The sequence below is a fragment of the Protomyctophum bolini genome, assembly GCF_963924005.1.
Source record: "Protomyctophum bolini genome assembly, chromosome: 15".
NCBI classification, from domain to species: domain Eukaryota; kingdom Metazoa; phylum Chordata; class Actinopteri; order Myctophiformes; family Myctophidae; genus Protomyctophum; species Protomyctophum bolini.
Window position 1 is genome coordinate 1,448,288 of NC_137876.1, and position 26,115 is coordinate 1,474,402.

Genomic DNA, 26,115 nt, shown 5'->3' on the forward strand with positions numbered 1-26,115 from the left:
CTGTGAGTGGACGACCCAATTAAGCCTTACACTTGTTTACAACAGGGTCCACATTGTTCAATTCATCAAAACATTTAGAGACAAACAAATAGACACTTCTATGTAGTTAAAGAACAGAACAGGAATTCATCATATAGGAAGCGAAAAGGGAAAAAAAAGTATATATACAGTGAGGGGAACAGGGGGATAAAAGAAAAGAAAACGAAAGACAGAGTGTAGGGCGCCTGCACACAACACCATGCGTTGATGCCATGTGTGCATATGTGCAGGCACCCAACACCACGTCCATACAAAAACATAGTACAATCCATAGTACAAAGACAGAGTGTAGGGCGCCTGCACACAACACCATGCGTTGATGCCATGTGTGCATATGTGCAGGCACCCAACACCACGTCCATACAAAAACATAGTACAATCCAGATACAAATTCAGCTTTTACAGAGGCCAGTTTCGAATTGCAGCCATCCGTAGGTGCCCTTTGAGAGCAGTTTTGAAGGAGCCAAGGGATTCACATGTCTTAATGACTGTTGGTAGGGCGTTCCACATTTTGGTCGCATAGGAGCGAAAAGAATTTAGTCCCTTGTTTGTGCCGAATCTGGGTTGTACATGGTTTGTTGCACTCCCTCTGGTGTTGTGGGTGTGGACTTCGTTTACATTAAGGAAGTATTTAGACAGGTACATGGGTATCTTGGTGGTGTATCTAATCTTGTGGACCAGACCCATTGCAAGATGCTGTACTCTGTCGTCGACCCTAAGCCATCCCAGCCTGTCAAAGTGGGCAGGGGTGAGGTGGGTTCGGGGGGTGAGGCCAAGTAGGAGCCTGACCAGTTTGTTTTGGGAGGTCTGGAGCCTTGTTTTTAGGGCCTTTGAGGTGCTGTGGTACCAGGAGGTGGATGCATAGTCAAAGAAACCTTGTACAAGGGCTCCTGTTAAGGTCTTCAAGGTGTTTTTGTCGACCAGTGAGGAGATCCTGTAGAGGAATCTTGTTCTTTGATTGACTTTTTTGATTACGTTGGTGGCCATCTTATCACCGGAAAGATTGGCCTCCAGGATGGAACCTAGGTAGGTAATTTGATCCTTCCGTGTGATAATATCATCACCAACTCTAACCAAGAAGCCATCTGCCTTTTTGAGATTACTATTTGATCCGAAGAGAATGGATTCAGTTTTTCCCAGGTGTAAGGATAGTTTGTTATCAGCGAGCCAGGTGCAGATTCTACCGAGTTCAGAGCTGAGGGTCTTTTCAACCTGCAGTTTGTTCCTGTCCGAGACCAGCAGTGCTGAGTCGTCTGCGAACAGGAACAAGTTGCAGTCACAAGCTGAAGTCATGTCGTTTACATATATTAGGAACAGTAAAGGCCCTAGTATGCTTCCTTGTGGGACGCCACAGCTCACTGGGAGGGGGGGGGACAGTGTTCCGTTCACTTCCACCATCTGTTCTCTCCCCTCCAGGTAGGATTGCATCCAGCTCACTGATGTGCTATCAAAACCAATAGCTTTAAGCTTGTTAACCAGTATGGAGTGGTTCACGGTGTCAAAAGCCTTTTGGAGGTCCAGCATGACCATGCCGCAGTATTTTCCAGCATCCACCTCGTGTTTGATGTGGTCGCTCAAATAGAGAAGGCATGTACCATGTAGTAAACGCACCCTTGTACTTCTGCAACCAATTGTCTCTATATAATATATTTATATCTATGAGACAAAAGAGGGACTCCTGCACATCCAAAAAGACCCGTAGGAGGTGCAAGTCCAGTTAGCAGGCATAGACATCAAAAAAGAGAGAAAAACCTTCCAAGGAAGGGACTGTATAGCTCCTGACGAAGCTCACGGCGAAACACGTCGTGCTAATAAATAAGTTTGATGCAGTGAGTTGTCCGTCTCTGTTCCCTGGAGTGTGCAGTCCCGGGGAAACCGGGACTGTGCAACACACTGAATGTGTGTTCCTTCCTTGGAAGAACCTTCCAACTTCCTTGTGTTCCTTCCTTGGAAAAACCTTCCTTGGAAGGTTTTTCTCATTTTTGATATCTATATATATATCTTCTGCAACCAATTGGCTCTATAATATACAGTATAATATAATATTTCTATGCAAAGTTCCATGTACAGCACGGCTGTCATCATGGTGGACCTTGATGACATCACAGAACCAAGGAGGAGATGATGATGATGCAAACGCAACTCACACAAGCTGTTCGAAAACAGATGTCTTGTCTGTCTGTCTGTCCGTCTGTCTGTGGTGCATTTATATAGCGCCTTTATCCAAGGCGCTTTACATAGCTTGTGCATTACATTCACACATTCACACACACATTCCTTGCAGCAGAAGCCATGCAAGGCACCTACCAACCAGCACATCAGGAGCAATTTGGGGTTCAGTGTCTTTGCCCAAGGACACTTCGACATGTAGACAAGAGGAGGAGCTGGGATTCGAACCGCCGACCCATGGATCATTGGACGACCTGCTCTACCCCTTGAGCCACAGTCGCACCTGTCTGTCTGTCTGTCTGTCTGGCGTGCCTGCGTGCGTGCGTGCGTGCGTGCGTGCGTGCGTACCTGGTGCACCAGCTCGTGGGCGATGACAGACGCCACCCTCTGCTTGTTGTAGGACGAGGACTCTCTCTCGTCGTACAGAAGGTTGGTCTCTCTGTAGGTGATCAGACCCCAGTTCTCCATGGCGCCCGTGCCAAAGTCAGGGATGGCGATCTTATCTGGAATGGCAACACATGATTTAATACGATTTAACCCTAATATATTTCAAATCTAAAATAGCAGATCTACAAGCTCGCAGAGCGGCACCCGGTGCCGCACTTTGAGCTTGTAGATCTGATACTTTTCAATAGCTAAGTAGGCTATAACATAATGCTTAAAACACCAAAAGGGGTTCTTGTCCAGAATGGGTCAAAGTCAGGGATGGCGATCTTATCTGGAATGGCAACTCATTTAATAGTATAGGATTTAATATAGTCAGGGGACTCAGGGATAGCTATCTTATCTGAAATGGCAAAACATTTAATATTAAATTAAATGTAATATGATTTAAAGTCGCAGAGGGCTATATCTAATCTGAAATAGGGCTTTCACTTCTAGTGTTTTTTACTACTTGACTAGTTGCCTGTATATAGTTTACTACGCGACTAGTCGAATAGTTGTTTAACTAGGCCTACCTATTATCTAAATAAAGGTAGGCAAAACGGTAGGCATGATGTTCAAACAAGGGAGTATATTGGTTAAAATAAACAACATACTGGGGAGTATATTGGTTAAAATAAACATAACAAACTGGGGAGTATATTGGTTAAAATAAACATAACAAACTGGGGAGTATATTGGTTAAAATAAACATAACAAACTGGGGAGTATATTGGTTAAAATAAACACAACATACTGAGGAGTATATTGGTTAAAACAAACATAACATACTGAGGAGTATATTGGTTAAAATAAACATAACATACTGAGGAGTATATTGGTTAAAATAAACATAACATACTGAGGAGTATATTGGTTAAAACAAACATAACATACTGAGGAGTATATTGGTTAAAATAAACATAACAAACTGGGGAGTATATTGGTTAAAATAAACACAACATACTGTGGAGTATATTGGTTAAAATAAACATAACAAACTGGGGAGTATATTGGTTAAAATAAACATAACAAACTGGGGAATATATTGGTTAAACTATGGCTGAATATTTAACACTGAAATGTAGTGTAAAGAGAATATAATATAATGTGTTTTGTGTAGTTGAACCGTGTGGTCATACATTTACTGTTGACACAACGACAAGGTTTGGTCACAGGGGGAGCTGTGGGTTCCAATTCCAGGAAGCTATAAAGGAACAGGAAGTGATGCGCCGAGCTGGGGTTCCATTTTGGGGCAGTTAGAAGAGTGTTTGGTGGAGGTTGTTACTGTTTGTCAAACAGACAAACACATTCTGTTAAAGACAATACTAAGTTAAATCAGAACTGAACTCAAACCACAGTTTGACTGAAGATAGTAAAGTTTAAATCAGAACTGAACTCAAACACAGTTTGACTGAGGATAGTAAAGTTTAAATCAGAACTGAACTCAAACACAGTTTGACTGAGGATAGTAAAGTTTAAATCAGAACTGAACTCAAACCAATGCACAGTTTGACCTGAAATAACTTTGTTTAGGTAAGGAGAGAAAGTTTGGTGGGACATTTTCTGAGGCTTGGTGCTCTGGACAAACACATCTGAACTTTTGCACAAAGGACCCAGCCGAGGACTGCTGACTTAAAGGTTATTGGGTAAGACGGATATTATACTTGTCTTTTTTTCCAGTTAGCAATGCATTGCCTTTTTGTTTTATAACTATCTTTATGGCTATATCTTATCTAAATCCCCAAAAGAAAGAACACTTCTTATCGTGTCTCGTTTCCTTATTGCTTCTTTCCACTCCCAGACGTCCAATGACCTCCGCATGGACATCACTGTTATCACACCTCGACTTCATAGCCCAACTAAAGACACTCATCACCATTGGATAATATAACTAAATTTGGATCTTTTTGAATTTTCGTTTTTTCATGTCATGTGAAAGCAGGGAATCATAGCTTCAAATTTACATCTTGGTTGTTCAGTTTGACCCACCAGTTTTGGAGATAATGGTTTATAGAGTAATGTCTTGCAGAGAAACAAACAGTGAGTTGAGAAAACAGGCTTGAAAAAGGTTCACTTACACTAACATTACACCTACATGTTTACGCATTTATTTCATGTTTACATGTCTTCTGTGGTCTCTTAACATTACACACCTAGCTACATGTTTAAGCATTTATTTCATATTTACATGTCTTCTGTGGTCTCTAACATTACACCTACATGTTTAAGCATTTATTTGTCGATTTCAGCTCTGACACTTATTTCAGACATGCTCTAGTATGTGAAGAGTCTGCCTGTGATATTAACTCATTTTCGATAGTTTTTCTCCTCTGGTGAAAAGCTTGCGTGAGGCTCTCAGTCAAATCATTATGAATGTGATCAGTGGTTGAAAGTATTTCCATCAGTGGTCCAGTGTTATAACTTGTGCCCAGGCGCGTAGTGTGGATCAAATGATTGACTAGTTTGCAGTGGTGGAAAATAACGAAGTACAATTACTTCGTTACTGTACTTAAGTACACATTTTGAGAATTTGTACTTTTATTTACTATTTTTATTTTTCTGTATTTTTACTTTTACTTCGTTACATTTACAAGTAAAAAATCGTACTTTTAATCCGCTACATTAAAATTGGACACCTTTCGTTACTCGCTACACATTTCCACGCGAAATATGCGCAATCTCCGCATTTTCCACATAAAGTTTATAAAGTCATCGCCTCACTCATTCGTTCACATTCACACAGAAGCATGGTGGTGCGGTGCGTTGAAAAAGCTGGACAAGAAGCGCCCGTCTCTCTCTCTCTCTCTCTCTGTCTCTCTCTGGTGCGGTGAATAAATAACAGCGAGCCGCGCTGTGTGTGTGTGTGTGTGTGTGTGTGTGTGTGCGTGTGTGTGTGTGTGTGTGTGTGTGTGTGTGTGTCTGACGTGCGCTGCATCTGCTGGTTATTGCAGTTCTGTTTTCGTCACATTATGTGACGAAAACAGAACTGCAATAACCAGCAGATGCAGCGCATGTGTATGGGACTCACATACACATCTTAACGTCAGGAATGTTACACGACTCACCCATCCAGGTGATTGCAATAATAATCACTGTAGGCCTAGTCTTTACCGTGCATTGCATGTCTGTCGAACGGGATCATGATGGTCGTTAAAGTTGATATCGGTTTCAACTTTATCCCCCAATAATGTAATACACATTTACATGCATCTCAATGGGAGACAGTTTGCCCTGCAAAGTGGAGTGGGTGGGGCTTAATTAGTGAAGGGCTAATTATAATGCGTGAATTCACGCAATTATAATGTCTGTTTTGCAAATTGCAATGGCTCTCCCCATTCTCCCCTAAATTACCGTGGACCCCAATCTGAAATATATTTTTGTGTGAGCTTGCTTGCACCCTGAGTTGTTTGTAATGATAATGAGTGGCCAGTTTAGTTTCTAGTGTTTATCCCAACACAAACATATAAATGCCATTGATAATGAATGGCCAGTTTCGAGACGAGTGTTGAAATAAAGCCACTTTTGGACTTAATTTCTTTGTAGGCATTTTGAAAAGCATGTTGTACTTTTTACTTGTACTTTGTAATTTTTACTTTTATACTTAAGTACATTTTTACACCGGGTACTTTTTGTACTTAAGTACATTTAATTTGAGGTACTTTTATACTTTTACTTAAGTAACTTTCTTAATGGGTACTTTGTACTTTTACTTAAGTAATTTTCAAGTAGAGAATCAGTACTTCTACTTAAGTAAAATATTTTTGTACTTTTTCCACCACTGCTAGTTTGACTAGTTTAGTGATGGAGTAGGTCATGTTGAAGTATTGTTACCTATAGTTTAGTGATAGAGTAGGTCATGTTGAAGTATTGTTACCTATAGTTTAGTGATAGAGTAGGTCATGTTGAAGTATTGTTACCTAGTTTAGTGATGGAGTAGGTCATGTTGAAGTATTCCTCAAAGTAGTCGAAGATGACCTTGGTGGTGTTGGCTGCGTACTCCGCTGTGTGGATCTGGGCGGGCTGAGCGTAGATCCGCAGCTGCAAACGAGGAGACATTAACGCAAGGTCCTAGAAGGCCCTAGAATGTCTCTGTTGTAATAATAATACATTGCAAAGTATTTCACATACTGAGCCATACATAGAACACCCAGGTTAATTTCTGTTAGTGTTCAAAATGGGCGGCCTAAATGTGATAAACTCACCCATTAAATAATTCCAAAGACGTGGAGTGACATATGGTCCTCTGTGTGCATCTCTGTGCATCTCTTGAAAAAAGTGGAGATAATTGACTAAATACACGTTTTGTGCCAGAACTTTCACATGGATATAAAACTAGAGGACCGTATTTCACTTCACGTCTTTGGAATTATTTAATGGGTCAGTACAAACCTGAGCATTTATCACATTTAGGCTGCCCATTTTGAGCCCGAACAGACATGAACCTGGGTGTTCGTTCTATGTCTCAGTATGTGAAATACTGTATCAACTGTATATGAAACAACAAGAGGCATTCTAGGGCCAGGTCGTTGTTATTATGGTCAGCTAACACTATAACCAAAGTGACCAAAGACAAGACGGTTTAGTTAGCAAGAATAGAAGAAGTCAAGGCTAGTTTACACTATATCACTAACTGATAAAATGAGAGATAACAAGTCAGTTTGCGTGCGTGCGTGCGTGCGTGCATGTGTGGTGTTGTCAACACCGTAACATCTTACTTGACGAGTAATTGTCATACAAATATTTCCGATTAACGATTTAATTTAGTTTTTGTGGCTTTGATCATTATAAAAAAATACATACAATGCTGTTTGCTTTTAATGTTAGTAGACCCACATTGCACATGCAGGGCAGAGACATGACAAATTACATAAAGATGGAATATACACATGCGAGTCCATGCATGTGTGCATGTGTGTGTGTGTGTGTGTGTGTGTGTGTGTGTGTGTGTGTGTGTGTGTGTGTGTGTGTGTGTGTGTGTGTGTGTGCGCGTGCGCGTCACTCACAGGAATTCCTCTTGAGGAAGTTCTCTCCACAAAGGTAAATTGGTGTACAGCGAAACACACCAGGTACGTGCTCATTGGGACAGACTTTTCGAAGGAGGTTTTCAACTTGTTGCCGGGCAGGGATTCTATAGCCCCCTAGAGGATGAGAAGGGAAACACACATTTAATGTAGGCTACACAATCAATATATATGTATTAGGTTCTGACGTGCGACCCGTCACTGGCCGTTGGTTGACAGTTTCCTGAAATAGGCCTACTCATGTTTCTGTATCAGTGGTTCTCAATATTATATTTTGGTGTTTTTCAACAGCTAAAGTATAACATAATGCTTAAAACATCAAAAAGGGGTTCCCGTCCAGAATAGGATAAAGTGAAAGTGTGCGTGCACGTTGCACGTGCGCTCCGGCACGTAATGCACGGTGTGACGCAGTACGTACACGTGTTTAGGTTCGGGTTAGAGAGAGTAATCTGGTAGATATACCTTGTGTTTACCTTGTGTTTAGGTTAGGGTTAGAGAGAGTAATCTGGTAGATATACCTTGTGTTTACCTTGTGTTTAGGTTAGGGTTAGAGATGGTAATCTGGTAGATATACCTTGTGTTTACCTTGTGTTTAGGTTAGGGTTAGAGAGAGTAATCTGGTAGATATACCTTGTGTTTACCTTGTGTTTAGGTTAGGGTTAGAGAGAGTAATCTGGTAGATATACCTTGTGTTTACCTTGTGTTTAGGTTAGGGTTAGAGATAGGGATAGTAATCTGGTAGTTATACCTCCATAGGTTAGGGTTAGAGATAGGGACAGTAATCTGGTAGTTATACCTCCATAGGTTAGGGTTAGAGATAGGGATAGTAATCTGGTATAGGTAGTAATCGGGTATAGGGACAGTAATCTGGTAGCTACGTACCTCCACAGGCATGTTGGACAGAGCTCCGTACGCCGCGTCGTGTGTGATGGAGATCTTCCACGTAGCTTTCTTGTTGGGTTCGTCGAAGCAGGGGAAGGACTTGCGAGCGTCGGTGGGCTCGTGGTCGGTGGCGGCGATCTTCCTGTACGAGATAAAAACAGACCGTTGAGATGTAGATGTCGGATCGGACGGGCCTTAAAGGGACACTTCACCCTTTTTGGCCCCCATATATACCCATGACATAATTATTTTTTTTAGCCGTATATTGATACGAATAGTTTGACTGTTCAACATCACACGCAGCCATTACTCTGGACAATTAGCAACAACACCACCTTTTTCCTCATCCTGTCGTCCCTTCACAATTAAAGTGTCTCCCCTTTACCTCCCAATGCCGCACATTTTACCATGTTATTTACATAGAATAGGTGTAACTTTACTAACATGACATTAACATTGTGGGAGAGAGCAAGGCAGTGAGTGAGAGAGAGATGTTGAAAATGCATGGATTGCCACAGTTAACATAACTATAGATATACAGAATGTGAATATCTACGTATCTAAAGGACATGAAGCAGAGAAGGCACAGCAGGGCCTGTATATTTATAGTTTTATTGTTAGTACAGATATTCTACTGTTAGACAGACGTTATGTTCTTACTAGGAATGTGTTAGCCGATACCCAATACCAATACCAGAGAATAATATTTATAATAATTCAAAAAGAAAAAAAGATCTTATTTCAGAAGTCCACCGACCGCTCGGGAATAGTGTTTATAGCTATCTAGCGATATATCTGGTAGACTATATAGCTATAGACTCCTCACTCACAATGTGCACTTGCAGTTTTTGGGGCAACTCCAAAGCAAACTCCTCATGTCCTAACATTTTATTTGACTGGCATAGTGTCGACCCCTTACCCCTGTCTGGGATCACTGGTTAGACTGGCATAGTGTCGACCCCTTACCCCTGTGTGGGATCGGTGGTTAGACTGGCATAGTGTCAACCCCTTACCCCTGTGTGGGATCACTGGTTAGACTGGCATAGTGTCAACCCCTTACCCCTGTGTGGGATCACTGGTTAGACTGGCATAGTGTCAACCCCTTACCCCTGTGTGGGATCACTGGTTAGACTGGCATAGTGTCAACCCCTTACCCCTGTGTGGGATCGCTGGTTAGACTGGCATAGTGTCGACCCCTTACCCCTGTCTGGGATCACTGGTTAGACTGGCATAGTGTCAACCCCTTACCCCTGTGTGGGATCACTGGTTAGACTGGCATAGTGTCGACCCCTTACCCCCAGGGGCGGCCTTAGGAATCTTGAGGCCCTTTTCAAGACCAAATATGAGGCCTCCATATATACCTATGTCATAATTATTTTGTTGATACAGCCGTATATTGATACGAATAGTTTGACTGTTCAACATCACACGCAGCCATTACTCTCGACAATTAGCAACAACACCACCTTTTTCCTCATCCTGTCGTCCCTTCACAATTAAAGTGTCTCCCCTTTACCTCCCAATGCCGCACATTTTACCATGTTATTTACATAGAGAATAGGTGTAACTTTACTAACATGACATTAACATTGTGGGAGAGAGCAAGGCAGTGAGTGAGAGAGAGAGAGGGCCAAGACGGCGAGGGTTGACTGAGGGGACTTCAGTGCACTGTACTTAATTACGTATGTAAGTACAGTGCAAGGAATGAGTGCATTCGCCTGCATGCATCTGAAGGAAGCCTGATCTAACCACTCTTAGATTTTCTCCAGTTTATTCCTGAGTTTAGGTTTACCCAGCCCAGGCGGTGGCGTAGCCGTCTGGGCACCCGACTGGATTAATCCAGTCGCAGTGTGCCGCGGGTTCGACTCCCGAGCCCGACACGGCCTTTACTGCATGTCATCCCCCCCCATCTCTCTCTCCCGTTTCCTGTCAGCCTATACTGTCTGTCCCTTCGAGAAACCAGTAAAAGGCGTAAGCCGCAAAAAAATATCTTAAAAAAAAAGAAAAAAAGTTTACCCTATTGTTTAAGGATATGTTTATTTAGCCTTATTGGGCTTTGTTTAGGGTTAATTCACCCCGTGGCTCCTCAATTAGCCAGTGGCAGGTTTTATGACTAGCTCGTGCATGGCTTCCTGTGAGGTTTAGGTTTAGCGTTGGCATTTAGGTTTACGTATTTGGTCTATACTTTAAAAATAGATATTTTTTTGGTTATTGGAGTTTCCATTTAAAAAAAGAAAAAAAAAACCCAGGCTCTTCTAATTAACCTTTATATGTCAAGGTGTCCCTGTCATGAGTTTCTCTTTTGTTTCCTGGGCCCGGTGTCTAATGGCCCGTTGGGTGTCAGTGACACCTCTTGCTTCGTGTCCCAGGTTGGCTTGGTGTGGAGTGTGCTAATTGTTTTTCTTTTAAGTTTCGCTAAAACCGACTGCACGGTTCAGCCAAAACTGCAATTTTTTGGCAGAAGGAGAAGGAAAAAAAGTCCTTTCAGGAGTGCTTGGTCCTTTTAAATAAAAAAAAGATCATAGAAATAAATACACAATAAGGAGAGTTCCACCGTGTTCAGTTTGGAACATACAGACACAGGTTTGTGTTTCCACCGCATTGTGTTTGACGGAACAATATTGTCATTGTTTGATGCGTAGCTGAATTGTTAGAGAGCCTGTCTGGAGAGAAGGAGTCTCCTGAGGTTTGAATCTCAGTAAGTGATGCTGAGAGGTGGCTCACCATCATGTGGGATGAGATGTTGATCCATCATTTCTTCATCTTTCTGCTGTTCCTTCGTCTGGAATGTGGTCTCGGTTGTTATTGTTGGTTGTCATTGTTGGTTGTCATGGCTGCCAATTCCCACCTGATGTCGTGTGGGAGTTCTGATTGGTCCAGATCGTACTGATTAACTGCTAGCTTACATAACGTCTTAAGACAAGGACTCAAGTCTAAGATGAACAGCTCATCAGGGATAGTGTAATCTCCTTTTCTTCCTCCAAAGAGGATGATATGATCTCCCACAATGCAACAGCACATACCATGCATTGGACGTGGTCCTTTCCCCTTGGGCTCAACCTTCTTCCAGGAGAAGGTCTCTGGACTGAATTTCCACACATCACTGAAGTTCTGCTTATTGTTGCTGCCACCAAATATGTACAGCTCTCCATTGTAGGTAAATGCTGAATGACACCAGCGTCCTTCTGGTAGAAGCTGTGCAGAAGGTGTGTCCAGCCAGTCGTTGGTCTCTGTGTCAAACACTCTGATGGTGTTGTAGTACTGACCCCACTCATAGCCCCCAAATAGAAAGATCTTGGTACCAATGATGGTGGCAGAGTGAAACATTGAAGCAGGAGGTAGAGTTCCTCTGGTGTTAATTAAAGTCCAGACCATCGTGCTGGTGTCCAACTTGTACATGTTATTACGGAACTTCAGCGGGGTCTCTCCTCCATGGATAAACATGACCTTCTCCAACACACAGGCTGAGTGGGAGCGCCTCCCCTCTGGAGCAGTCCCAGAAACCCTGGGTTGGGACCATCTGTGGGCGTCGACATCAAATGCATAAAGCCCATTGCAGTCAGGCCACCCTCCCCAGATGTAGACTGTATCTTCAACCAACACAGCTGTGTGCTTGCGGAGCCTGGATGGAACCTCAAGGTGACCGTCTCCTCTTCCTGGTTCCACTGGAGGTAACTTCTTCCAGCATAAAGACACTGTGTTGAAGACATGGACATCCATCTGTTCCATGTTGTTGAACGTCTCTCCATCATAGTAGCCTCCAAAAGAATACAGTTTGTTCCTCACTGCTACAGTAGCATGACATAATCGCTTTGGTCCTCCTGCTTTGGAAACGGTCCAAGAAAACATCACTCTGTCTGTCTGTCTGTCTGTCTGTCTGTCTGTCTGTCTGTCTGTCTGTCTGTCTGTCTGTCTGTCTGTCTGTCTGTCTGTCTGTCTGTCTGTCTTTCTCTCTCTCGACGTCTACAGTCATTTTCAACACGGTGCATCATCTTATATCTTCTGGTGTGACATCACACGAGACACAAACTGTTGCCATGCACGCCTTAACGACGTCAATTAGTGCAGATGTTCTTCATCTGCACCCTTTGAACTCTATTGCTATATTTATTACTTCATTGCGGCTACCTTGAGGTCTATGGATCTATGGGTGTATGGATCTATGGGCCCTAACACTGAACTGTGTTATATTTTGAGGCTGTGTGTGTGTGTGTGTGTGTGTGTGTGTGTGTGTGTGTGTGCACTCGTGCGTGGAATGTGCTCAAGCTGACTGGCTGAGCACGGAATGTGATGTATGGTGACAACAGTGCCGCTCACGTCACGCGGGTGTGATATTTTTCTCCATATCGCGGTGTGAGAGACAGTCCACTGAGCAACTCAAAGTGAGGCTGAATGACAAGCATTTTGCATTCTGGCTCTTTGAGGGGAGCTATAGCGCCCCCCTATGGCCAGCTTGGTGTGTTTGTGTGTTGTTACCCCTGTGTGGGATCTGTGGTTAGACGGGCATATATTCACCGATAACGATATGACCAAATAAGGGCCGATTATACCGATACTTTCCGATACAGTATCGGGGACATCTCTTATTGCGAACGCAGTGAGCACTAACTGTGCAGAATTCCCCCCTTCCACCAGTAGATGGTGCTGTGTGTTTTGATATGATGCCATGTTACATTATTTCAGATTTAGTTCAGGCAGTGTTTAGGACAGCTAAGGGTCCTTGGATCTGTATAAATGTGCTCAGCAACCATTTTGTGCTCTCTTTGCATCAGACTGTCAGAGGAGTCAGATGAGTGAATGCTCATGTAAGTTGTGTTTGTTTGCCATGTATGCAACATTTATCTGAAGACACACTGTTGTCATTTATATTATTTACAGCACTTGTTTATCTAAGCATTGTATGTTCTTTTGTGCTTGTATTGCAGAAACTATAATACATTCTGACTTCTGTGATGAACAATATAAAGCAATCCCCAACTATGACCTTGCATCCATGTTACTCTTTGACCGGAGCTCATCAGTAGATGAAGAACTGGCCAGTCTACTTAGCTGAGATAGCTATATTCTCTAATATTGGTCCTTCGAAGCCGGATCCTTCACCTACGGTGGTTACAACATGGCAGAGCAAGGCGCAGCAGCCCCAGATGGATTCTCAAGGGAGTCACGGATCAGATATCCACCAAAGCATCTACAAGAATACGAGGTAACACTACCACCGTCCTTCCTGGGACGAAGGACCTTCAGTGCCAGCACTCCAGAGCTGTGGCAACCAAGTAGTCCGGTCGATACCACTACAGCAGTTGGCCATCTGTACCCAGTGCTCGGGCATCAGACAGGTTTTGCGCCACTGGGACTGGAACAAGGTATACCTGTTCTCTCTAGTCAGCTAGGTCAATTTCTGACACTCCACAATACTCCTCCTGTGAGCAGCCATCGTAACAGTGCAGTGGCCTCTGTGCACAATGCTTCTCCTGAGAACAGCCAACACGCCAGTGCAGCGGCCTCTGACGACGGGAGTGATGCGGGCGAGTCTAATGCCTCCGACTCAACCAGCCATCATGGTCTACCACAGATCTCTACTACCCGAAGCGTAATGTCGATGCCCGGCTATGCCTCCACATCAATGACCTCCCAAGCTGGAAACCATGCACCTGTTTCACTGCCCCAGTCGACACATGGACATGACAGGTCGGCACCACCTCCAGCCCAATTGATGACACATAGCTACAGATTGACACAAGCTTTACCTTCCTTGGTGTCATCGACATTACCCGTCCATTCAGTTACAATACATCCTCAGCTGGTGTCTCAGTCTTCACAAGTAGGCATTCAAGGCTCATTAGCCTACCAGCCCATGATGTCCAACGCACAGGTAATGTACACCCCTGCTTCAACAGCTGTACATTCACTACATCAGTCTTCCCTCATGGCACAGGCTAACCCATCTCATCAGCCTACACATGTGGCACCATCATATCAGGCCCAAACCGGGGTGACCTCTATATCAGGCTACAATTATGCCCCTTCGACATCTGTGCAACAGGTTTCTTGGCCACCGCAGAATATGGTACCTGTGCAACAACTCTCTTGGCCTCCATTATCTACGCCATATCTGCCCCCGAATGCGGCATCTATGTCACATGTATCTTGGCCTCAATCGGCTCCTACTGCCTTTCCCTATCTGCCTCCGAATGTGGCACCGACTCAACAGAGTTACTCCTTTGCTGGTTTACCAGCACAATATCAGCTGATGCCTACTTCCGCTGCACAGCCAGTTTCCTTCCATGCTGGGATACAGATCCCACCGGGGATCCAGTCATTTAACCATTCATCTCAGTTTCCCTACCAATCCTTGCCTCCTCCTAACATGCCAGCTCAGCAGATGGCAGCTCCAGCACATTCAGCATCGTCATTCCCATACCGGCATCATACTCAACCTGTACCAGTGCCGAAACTCCCCAGGCTTGAACATGACAGCGAGAGAGAATTTACAGATCTCAAGATGGCCCTGGATTATCTTCTAGATCCCCACCCAGAGCTCTCTGAGCACTACAAATACAGAGTGCTCATGGAACAACTCATTCTGGATGAAGCACGCTTGATCGCACAGTCATGTCGACATTACCCTAATCCTTACACAGCGGCGATGCAAGCTTTACAACAGCAATATGGGCAGCCTCACCAACTAGCCCAGAGTGAGATCGCTGCCATGCTGAATTCCCCAGATGTGAAGCCAAATGACACAAAGGCATTTCAGAGCTTCGCTCTTCATGTCGACTTACTGGTGGGGATGCTGATATCTCTTGAAGGCCCCTACGGGATGGAGCTGATGTCTACTGGTCATGTGCACCGTCTTTTGAGTAAGCTTCCCAAATACTCACGAGACTCCTTTGTGGAGCACCTACAGGCTCAGGGTCGGCTTCACACCAACCGCATAAACCCTTATAACCTGAGAGACCTCTCACACTGGCTCAAGGGCAAGGCAGAAGCTCAGCGTCTGTCCGCTAAGATGGCACAGCGCTACCAGTCTGAAAATCCTTCAGGCTCAAGGATGGAGAAACCTTCCGCCACAAAGCCGAAGAACCGACCTGTAGCAGTCTACTATGGCTCAGATAATTCCGAGACCAATCATGTGTCCTCCAGTGAGACCGCTCAATTGGACAAGAAGCAGACGAGGGACAAGCGTATCTGTCTCTTCTGCAAGAGCGTTGAACACTACCTTTCGCAGTGCCCCAAGATTACCACCTACACAGCCGAACAGGTGGAAAAGTGGATCACTGAAGGTAAACGTTGTCGACAGTGTGGTCGCACCAATCATAGGCCAGATGCATGCACCCTGAAGAAGGCCTGCAGTGAATGTCAACAGATACACCTTAAAGTCTTGCATGGCATTGCAGAGACAAGCTCTGATGTCTACCTTACTACCCCGATGGTAGCCAAGCAGGGAGGAAAGGTCTATCTAAAGGTTGTGCCAGTAATCATTAGCCATGGTAGTAAATCCTTGCACACACATGCTATCCTTGATGATGGAGCCGAACGCACTATCATCCTCCCTGCGGCAGTGCACTACCTTGGTCTCCGGGGTGAGCCTGAGTCTATGGCTTTAAGAACTGTGCGTCATGATGTTGCACACCTCACCGGTTCCTCTGTGAACTTCCATGTGTCCTCTGTCACACAACCTGATCAGACACATCTTGTTCAAGGTGCCTTTACCGCAAATCGTATGGCCCTGACCGAACAGTCTTATCCGGTAGCAGCCCTGCAGAAGCGCTACCATCATCTGAGGGGGATACCTATCCAGTCCTTTGATAAAGCACATCCACTTCTCCTTATTGGTGCCGATTACACACGCATCATTACCGCTAAGGAGCCCATCCGTCTTGGCCCAAGCGGAGGACCCATTGCAGTTCATACTGAGCTTGGTTGGGCCTTACAAGGTCCAGATGGTCTCACACCACACAGGGTTCAGACCCAAGCTCTTTACTTTACCACTGTCCAACCGACACCTGATGACCTCTATCGGCAGGTGGAGCGCCTGTGGCAGGTCGACGTCTTGCCATTTCGAAGCGAGAAGCTGGCGATACGTTCTCGCCAGGACCAAGAAGCTATCGACACCTTGGAGTCTCGCACAGTTAGAGTGAAAGTCGGTGACACTCTCCGATACGCAACGCCTCGTAAGAAAGATGCACCACCACTTCGGGCCCCGATGGAAGCAGTGATGGCAACATTACGAAGCACTGAACGCCGGCTGGTGAAGAACCCAGACAAGGCTCAGATCTATGAAGCGGAAATACAGAAGCTTATTGATGGAGGATGTGTGGCCAAGCTCCGCCCGGATGAAGTATGCCAATCAACAGAGTCGTGGTTCATCCCCCATCACCTCGTCGAACATAACGGGAAACACCGCCTCGTTTTCAACTGTTCGTTTTCCTACCAAGGGTTTTCTCTCAATGAGCAACTGCTCGCAGGCCCGTCCCTTCGAGCGATGTTTCATCAAGTGCGTCTGTTACCAGAGGACCAGCCCCTGGTGAGGTTCGTCTGGTGGAGCCTGCGGAGAGAGGAGCCACCTGACGTATACCAGTGGCAGGTCTTACCATTTGGTACCACCAGCAGCCCGTGCTGTGCAACCTTTGCATTGCAGAAGCACGTCAAGGATCATAAGAAGGGGAACGAAGATGTGCTTCAGTGTCTGGAACAGTTCTACGTGGATAATTGTCTCCAGAGTCTCCCGACTGAATCCACCAAGCACTTGGTTGACAAGATCCGGCAGGTTCTCGCTGATGGAGGGTTCGAGATCCGGCAGTGGGCGAGTAACGATCCATCGACTGTCGCCCATCTACCAGCCACTGCCAAGTCCGAGACCACCGAGTTGCAGCTGTCAATGCCACGTTTAGAGCTGTTTGCAGTGGAGCTATCCGCCTTGATTCACAGAGAGCTCACTCTGCACATCACCGAGACTAACCTTTGGACGGACTCAACGACAGTTCTCCAGTGGCTGAAATCTGAGTCCTGCAGGTTCAAGGTCCTTGTAGGGACCAGAGTCTCTGAAATCCAGGAGCTCACCCAGGACCATGAGTGGAGGTATGTAGACGCTCCCAGCAACGCGGCAGACGACGTCACCCGAGAGAAGACCTTGGCTGAACTTGCAGTCCCAAACCGCTGGATTGAAGGCCCAGTGTTTCTCCGTCATTCCTCGGACCATTGGCCTTCATCGCCCGTCTACATTGAGCAGGAGGATGCAGATGAGATCAAACGAAGTACGTTCTGTGGGCTCACTCAGACGACTCGAGCCATTCTCATTCCAGATGCAACCCAGTTTAACACCTGGGCCGATCTGGTCAATGCTACTCAACAGTCCTTGCACGGGGCGGCCATGGCTGACCCTGCTGCATCCCCATCAGATCTCAGAGATGCTGAGCTCCACCTGTTCAGAGATTGTCAAGCAGACAGCTTCCCTGACCCTGTGACACCAAGTATGTTGCTGATGGGGCGGCGGGACGCTTCACTGCCACAGGTGTCATATGCTCCTGATGTTCTCACCAAGAGGAGATGGCGACACAGCCAGATGATAGCAGATCACTTCTGGTTGCAATTCATCCGTGGATACTTACCTACCCTTCAGGTTAGACAGAAGTGGCGCCGACCTACTGACAATCTGGCAATGGACGATGTTGTCATGATTGTTGACCTGCAGTTACAACGTGCTCACTGGCCCATAGGAAGAGTAGTAAAGCTGAACGTCAGTACAGATGGATGTGTCCGATCAGCAGAGGTGAAGGTCAAGGACCACATCTATCTACGTCCTGTTGCACGGCTGGTCCGACTGCCAGCCATACCAGATGACGACAGCAAAGGGACTACTCCTGGAACACAGAATTCTGGAACATTACATAATAGCCCTGCTATTCTGGGGGCGGCTGTGCAGAATTCCCCCCTTCCACCAGTAGATGGTGCTGTGTGTTTTGATATGATGCCATGTTACATTATTTCAGATTTAGTTCAGGCAGTGTTTAGGACAGCTAAGGGTCCTTGGATCTGTATAAATGTGCTCAGCAACCATTTTGTGCTCTCTTTGCATCAGACTGTCAGAGGAGTCAGATGAGTGAATGCTCATGTAAGTTGTGTTTGTTTGCCATGTATGCAACATTTATCTGAAGACACACTGTTGTCATTTATATTATTTACAGCACTTGTTTATCTAAGCATTGTATGTTCTTTTGTGCTTGTATTGCAGAAACTATAATACATTCTGACTTCTGTGATGAACAATATAAAGCAATCCCCAACTATGACCTTGCATCCATGTTACTCTTTGACCGGAGCTCATCAGTAGATGAAGAACTGGCCAGTCTACTTAGCTGAGATAGCTATATTCTCTAATACTAACTATGAGACCCAGCAGATCATGTCTGTCTGTCTGTCTGTCTGTGTATCACGCTTTTGTGCCCATATATGGAGCTGAGTGATTTGTTTGTGATTGATGCAACACACTCCATATTTGGACGTAGCCAAGGGCCCTGATGAACGCAGGAACGTGGACAAGGCCCTGCTTCGAATGCACAACAAGCTGGAACATGCCAACGAACAAGTATAACTACGTTGTGTTCGCTTCCCGCGTCTTACTTGTTAGTTCTTATAGTTGACTATTCCTCTTTGAATGCGATGCATTCATCTTGTGTTAATCTGTTTCATACTGTGAATCTCTCTCATGGATTAAAAGAGCTTCTAATAAACCGTCGTTCGTATGCTCTCTGTATGTACTGGACCCTCTCTCTTCCCTCTGAGTGTTCACCCGGGCCGGGCCTAGACCGAGCCTGGACCCCCCCCCCCCCCACCCCCCCCCCGAGCCTGGACCCCCCCCCCCCCCCCCTCCCCCCCCCGAGCCTGTAACCCCCCCCCCCCCTGTGGTCAAAACGGGCGGCACTATAGAGTTACAAACACTCAACACAGGTTTACAACTCCTGACGTTTGTTTAGAAAACACACAGAGAGAGAGAGAGAGAGAGAGAGAGAGGGAGAGAGATAGAGAGAGAGAGAGAGAGAGAGACAGAGAGAGAGAGAGAGAGACAGAGAGAGAGAGACAGAGACAGAGACAGAGAGAGAGAAAAAGCATGAGAAGCATGAGCTCTTGAACACCTAGTGTTTTTGTTGCTTAAAATGAGATAAACAACAACAGTTTTACTGAAATAAGTATTTTGGAAGTAGTTTACTACAATAGTGAAAAGAGAGAAAGAAAAAGAGAAAAAAAACGAATTTAAACACAGAACCACTTCAACAACAACAAAGATCTAGCTAGCTAGCTAGCATGCTAAGTAGCTGAAGAAGACTACAGCATTGAAAATAGAGGGGGGAAAAACGAACTTAACCACAGAAACACTTCTTCAATAACAACAACATCAACAAAGAGCTAGCTAGCTAGCAAGCATGCTAAGCAGCTGAAGAAGACAAAAACAGTGAAAAGAGAGGGAAAAAAAAAAAAAAACGAACTTAACCAACAACAGCTAGCCAGCTAGCAAGCATGCTAAGCAGCTGAAGAGGACAAGTCAAGAACAAATCAACAACATTAAGGAGTGAGTACATTTACAAAATATAACAGCCAAGGAAAGTGATCAAAATATCCAGGAGAATTATGCTAAGGAAGGGCTGACACTGCTAGCAACAGAGAGGGCAGTTTATTTAGCTACTCAAGGAGACTCATTTTCCAAATGGAAACCAAGGAAGCAGTGGCTGAATCCAGCATTGCTATTCCTATCCTGTACCCTACAGAAGTGACTAATGACAGTGCCCGCCAGGTGTTTAAGCAGAAACTGCTAGAAGATAGACCTGAGACTCTCTTTGCAGATCTCTATAGGAAAGATGGGAAGCTCTGTAATCTGATCTTCTACACAGACAATCCTACAGCATGGCGTGATGCCATTATAGATCACTACCCCCCATCTTTAATAAAAAGAGAAGGCTTCTCCAAAGGCTCGACATTGAAAATAAGTGACAAAGAAGACCTTGGCACTATAACCACAGTGAACCTATACAAATCAGGAAAAGTAGTGGTTCAGGGGGGAAACCTTGGACAGCTAGAGAGAGACTTCCTGGTCATCAAGGACAGAGCCCAGCAGAAAAAGTCTTCCTCTAACCTAGCTGCCATTCCATCTACAAGTGCAAATACCTCTGAGCACTCAACAGAACTGCCTCCACAGGAAACTGAGCCCACCAACACTGGTTCCACACCAGATACCTCCTTCCACATCATGAGGGACAAGTTTACTCAGCTGGAGGTAGAACTAGTGCAGCTCAGACACGCAGTCAGCTCTGTCCAGTCAGACAAGGAAGAAGAAGACATCACCAGCAGCAGACAAAAGGAAAAGGAGGAGATGGACGGCTACAGGAAAGAGCTAGCCGCTCTGAGGAGAGAAATACAACATCTCAAGGACGACAGACAGAACTATATGGCTCAGCTAACAGCACTAAGAGAAGAGATGAGAGAGATGAAACAGGAGAGAGAAAAAGAGATGACTCCTCTAATTGAAGAGATCATAGAGATGAAACAGGAGAGAGAAAAAGAGATGACTCCTCTAATTGAAGAGATCAGAGAGATGAAACAGGAGAGAGAGAGAGAGATGGAGGAGATCAGAGAGATGAAACAGGAAAGAGAGAAGGAGATGACTGAACTAGGAGAGGAGATGAGGAAGATGAGATGGGACAGACAGAGTGTTATGGCAGCAGCAAAAGAAGAGGTGAGACATGAGAGGGGGAGAGAGACAATACCTGAACAGCAGCATAACTCCACCTCCCAGCTTAACAACCACACCATGTTGAGCTCCACCGAGACAGACACTGTGTCACAGAATCATCAAACTCCCTCCACCTCCCTGACAGACAACGGTCAGAGTCAACCAGCCCCATCCACCTCCCAAGAAGAGAGCACCCCTCCACAAACAGCACCCAGCAGACAACAGGCTAAAGTGGTCATCCTCATCGACTCAAACGGGAAGTTTATAGAGCAAAATAAACTCTTCCCTAAACATAGTGTGTCTAAGCTGTGGTGCCCGAACAGCAAGAGAGCCTTGGAACTATTGAATGTGGAACAACTGGGCCGTCCCAGTCACATCATTATCCATACAGGAACCAACGACCTCAGAACAGCAGGAGATCAGGAGAGAGTGGCTAGCTCTCTAAAGGCAGTGATAGAGAGGGCCTCCACCACCTTCCCCAACACCCGTGTGGTCATCTCCACCCTGCTGCAACGAAAAGGCTTCCATCCAGACATCATCTACAACATCAACGCTAGCATCTACAGAGACTGTGCCCTCAAGCCAAACGTGCACATGGCTCATCACCCCACCCTTGACCTATCCTGCCTCTATGATCACGTCCACCTCTTTAGAGAGGTAGTCCCAATATTCGCACGGACCCTGAAGGATGCTACCCTCAACCGGAGCCCTGCTACCCCACAGAGAAGCACCAGACACCCTGCACCCGCGCCACCCAGACAAGCACGTGGCTTCCTTGGACCTACAGGGAGAGGCCCTTCACTTCAGCCACAACACCACCAGGACTACCCAGCTCAGCGCAACCTGCCCCAGGATAGACCACCATCCTACAACCCCCCGCAGAACAGGCCGGAGCCCCTCTTACCCCCCTCGGCAGCCCCAGGTCTACATCAGGAGCGGCATCGAAGCAGTCTCAGCTATGCCCAAGCAGTGAGCAGAGCAGCACCACCCACTCCACCCCCCACCCCCGCCCCACATAATGACCTAAAAGACATCCAACAGATGCTGAGCCTACTCTGTTCCCGCCTGATAGGAACTGGGCCCTGGTGAAAGGTTAATTCACACTCGCACAATAATAGATGCTCTCACACACACGCACACGCACACGCACACACACACACACACACACACACACACACACACACACACACACACACCATCAGTAAGATGAGCATAACAAAAACATTTCTCTCAGTTTATATTGTACAGTGGCCTACCGTTTAAGAGTATTGGCAAGTTGATGTTTATCTCATTTTTTGTACAGCAGATATCTGTTTATTCATGGAGCAAAAGTGTTTTACTGTTGCATGTTGGAACATTCGAGGTCTGAGGTCTTTTGCTTTTGGCTCCAAGAGCAGAGACCCAGACTTCATGAGAGAACTGGAAGACCCAGACATTGTGATATTGCAGGAAACTTGGAGTAAAGGAGAGGAGTCCACTGGCTGTCCCACAGGATACAGAGAGATCATCGTACCATCTACCAAACTAAAGGGGGTCACTCAGGGAAGAGACTCAGGAGGGATGCTGATCTGGTATAAAACACACCTAATACATTCCATTCAATTAATCAAAAAAGAAGATTTTTACATTTGGCTCAAAATTAAAAAGGAAACAATCACAACTGAAGAAAATGTTTATCTATGTGCAGCATATATCCCTCCATCAGAATCCCCTTATTACAATGAGAACAGTTTCACCATACTAGAGGATGAGATTAGTAATTTCCAGGCCCAGGGAAACATATTGATCTGTGGAGACCTCAATGCCAGGACAGGCACAGAGCCTGACAACATCTGTGACATTAATAATAAACATCTACCAGACCTCAGCATCCCCCTGCCATCATACCCCCCCAGGAACAACTACGACAAAACAACCAACCAGAATGGAAGACAACTCCTACAGCTCTGTCGGTCGCTGGGTCTGTACATAGTCAACGGCCGGCTACGAGGGGACTCATATGGCAGGTACACGCATTGTTCCCATCTTGGTAGTAGCACTGTTGATTATATGATAACAGACATAGATCCAGTGCACCTCAGGGCATTCACAGTCAGTCCTTTGTCGCCTCAATCTGATCACAGCAAAATAACTCTGTACTTAAACCAAACACAAACACACCTCAATGGAGTTGAAAACAGTCCACTATACATATTAGAACAGCCCTACAGATGGAACAAAAACAGCCTAAATGATTATCAGCATGCAATTGGCAATCACAAAATTCAATCACTACTAAATACTTTTCTTATCCAGTCATATCCTCAAAACGAAGAAGGTGTAAACATGGCTGTACAAGATATAAATCATGTATTTGACAATTTGGCAACCTTATCAAACTTAAATTCACCTACATTTAAAAACAAAAATATGAAAACTGAAAAATGGTTTGATTCTGAATGCAGAAATCTACGGAAAGCACTGAGGATCCTATCTAACCAAAAACATAGAGAACCGGAGAATCAGGAGGTACGACTATTGGAACACTCTAAAACAATACCATCACACCATCAGATCAAAGAAAACACAACACATCAAACATCAACTCACTGTAATTGAGGAATCTATTGACACAATTATAGAGGCATTTGTGTCAGCAGCAACCTGGGGAAGATCTTCTGTTCAATCATTAACAACCGATTACAGAACTTCCTCAGTGAGCATGACATCCTGAGAAAAAGCCAAATTGGATTTATTCCAAAAAACCGAACCACCGACCACATTTACACGCTTCACACCCTTGTAGAAAAACACGTTAATCAAAACAAATCCAAAATTTTCTCCTGCTTTGTAGATTTTGAAAAGGCATTTGACTCGATTTGGCATGAGGGCCTGCTATTCCAAATTTTAAAAAGTGGTGTGGGGGGGAAAACATATGATATTATTAAAACAATGTATCAAAATAATAAATGTGCAGTAAAAATTGGCAACAAAAGAACAGATTTCTTCCCCCAAAGTAGAGGAGTAATGCAGGGCAACAATCTAAGTCCAACCCTGTTCAACATTTATATAAATGAATTGGCAAAATCACTGGAGGATTCATCAGCACCTGGCCTTACCCTCGGGAACAAAGAGATTAAATGCTTGCTGTTTGCAGATGATCTGGTGCTGCTGTCCAACTGTAAAGAAGGACTACAGCAGCTCCTAGATCATTTGCAACACTTCTGTCAAACCTGGGCCCTGAAAGTCAATATGAAAAAGACAAAAGTCATGGTTTTCCAGAAACGGTCCAGATGTCAGGGAAGCAGATACCCATTTTTACTTGGCTGCACCAACATAGAACACACACACACATACACATACCTGGGGTTAAAAATTAGTTCCACAGGGAATTTTAACATGGCTGTGAATGACCTGAGGGAAAAAGCAAGAAGGGCTTTCTATATGATTAGAAAATCTATCAAAATTAACATTCCAATTCGAATTTGGCTGAAGATTTTCAAATCAATTATTGAGCCAATTGCCCTGTATGGTAGTGAAGTGTGGGGTCCCCTGGCAAATCAGGAATTTTCTAATTGGGACAAACATCCAATTGAGACTATTCACACAGAATTTTGTAAATATATATTAAAAACTCAAAGAAAAACTCCAAATAATGCATGCAGAGCGGAACTTGGCCAATTCCCTCTCCTAATTAACATCCAGAAAAGAGCATTAAAATTCCATAAGCACCTTCAAAATAGTGACCCCACCTCCTACCATCACCAGGCCTTAAAATGCCAAGAGGAGAACATGAGCAGGAGTCCCCTCAATCAGCTGGTCCTGAGTCTTACCCCCACAACCCTGACTAAAACAACCTCCACTAACCAAATTATCAAAATACAACAAGAACATTATATCACATATTGGAAAAACACAACAAAAACCCAAAGTAAATTAGAATGCTATTTGGCCCTCAACCGAGAATACACAGTGGCAAACTACCTGACCACTGTTACTGATCCAAAACTGAGGAAGATGTTGACTATGTACAGACTCAGCGACCACCGCCTGGCAATAGAAACAGGCAGACACAGGCAGAACTGGCTGCCTAGAGAAGACAGACTGTGTTCACTCTGCTCTCAAGGGGAGGTGGAGACGGAACTACACTTTCTGTTACAATGCGACAAGTATAAAGACATCAGAGAATCATTCTTCCCTAAATTTAAAGAAAAATATAAAGAATTTGAATCCACCATTAATAACTCATCACTCCAATATGTTCTGGGAAAACAGTCCAAATGCACAGTTTTGGCAGCAAAATATGTATGGAGTTGTCATCAACTGAGGGACAGCCAGTGGACAGAAGAGACAGGTATATCTGTCTGAACAGGGTCATTAAGTTGCTGTTATGTTTATGTTTGTTAATTTATTTTCATTGTTACTGTATTGTTTGTTGTTCATTATTGTTGGATGTTTATTGACTTTTGTTTTGTTGTATGTACGCTTTGGCAATGTAAAACATATTTATCATGCCAATAAAGCCTTTTGAAATTGAAATTGAATTGAGAGAGAGAGAGAGAGAGAGAGAGAGAGAGAGAGAGAGAGAGAGAGAGGTGTATTCCTGGCATCCATCCATCCTGCTCTGATCTTCTCTCCTACGTTCCTCTCAAACCCAACGTTGTGCGACTCATCATGTCATGGATCATCATCATCATTGCCTCTCGTGTCCTCGTCTGTTCCATAGATATATGGGTTGCATAACCCGGCCTAGAGCTATATATCATTTATACTATCGTAAATACGTCACAATATATGTACACAACGAGCCAGATCACATTTCATCCACCTGTCGTCATGTACTGTCCCAGTGTTTAGTTGAGTGCTGTTGGA

At 44.7% G+C, this 26,115-nt stretch overlaps 1 protein-coding gene across 1 annotated transcript in view; it reads right to left on the minus strand.

The window, feature by feature from the left end:
* Positions 1 to 26,115, minus strand: part of enpep (glutamyl aminopeptidase) — a gene marked incomplete at both ends in the record, with an annotated part of 49,127 nt that overhangs the window by 16,598 nt on the left and 6,414 nt on the right. The window contains 4 exons of the mRNA XM_080783385.1: positions 2,557 to 2,711; positions 6,552 to 6,672; positions 7,638 to 7,772; positions 8,538 to 8,679. Coding sequence (XP_080639511.1) covers positions 2,557 to 2,711; positions 6,552 to 6,672; positions 7,638 to 7,772; positions 8,538 to 8,679 — 553 coding nt within the window. The remainder of the gene's footprint in view (positions 1 to 2,556; positions 2,712 to 6,551; positions 6,673 to 7,637; positions 7,773 to 8,537; positions 8,680 to 26,115) is intronic.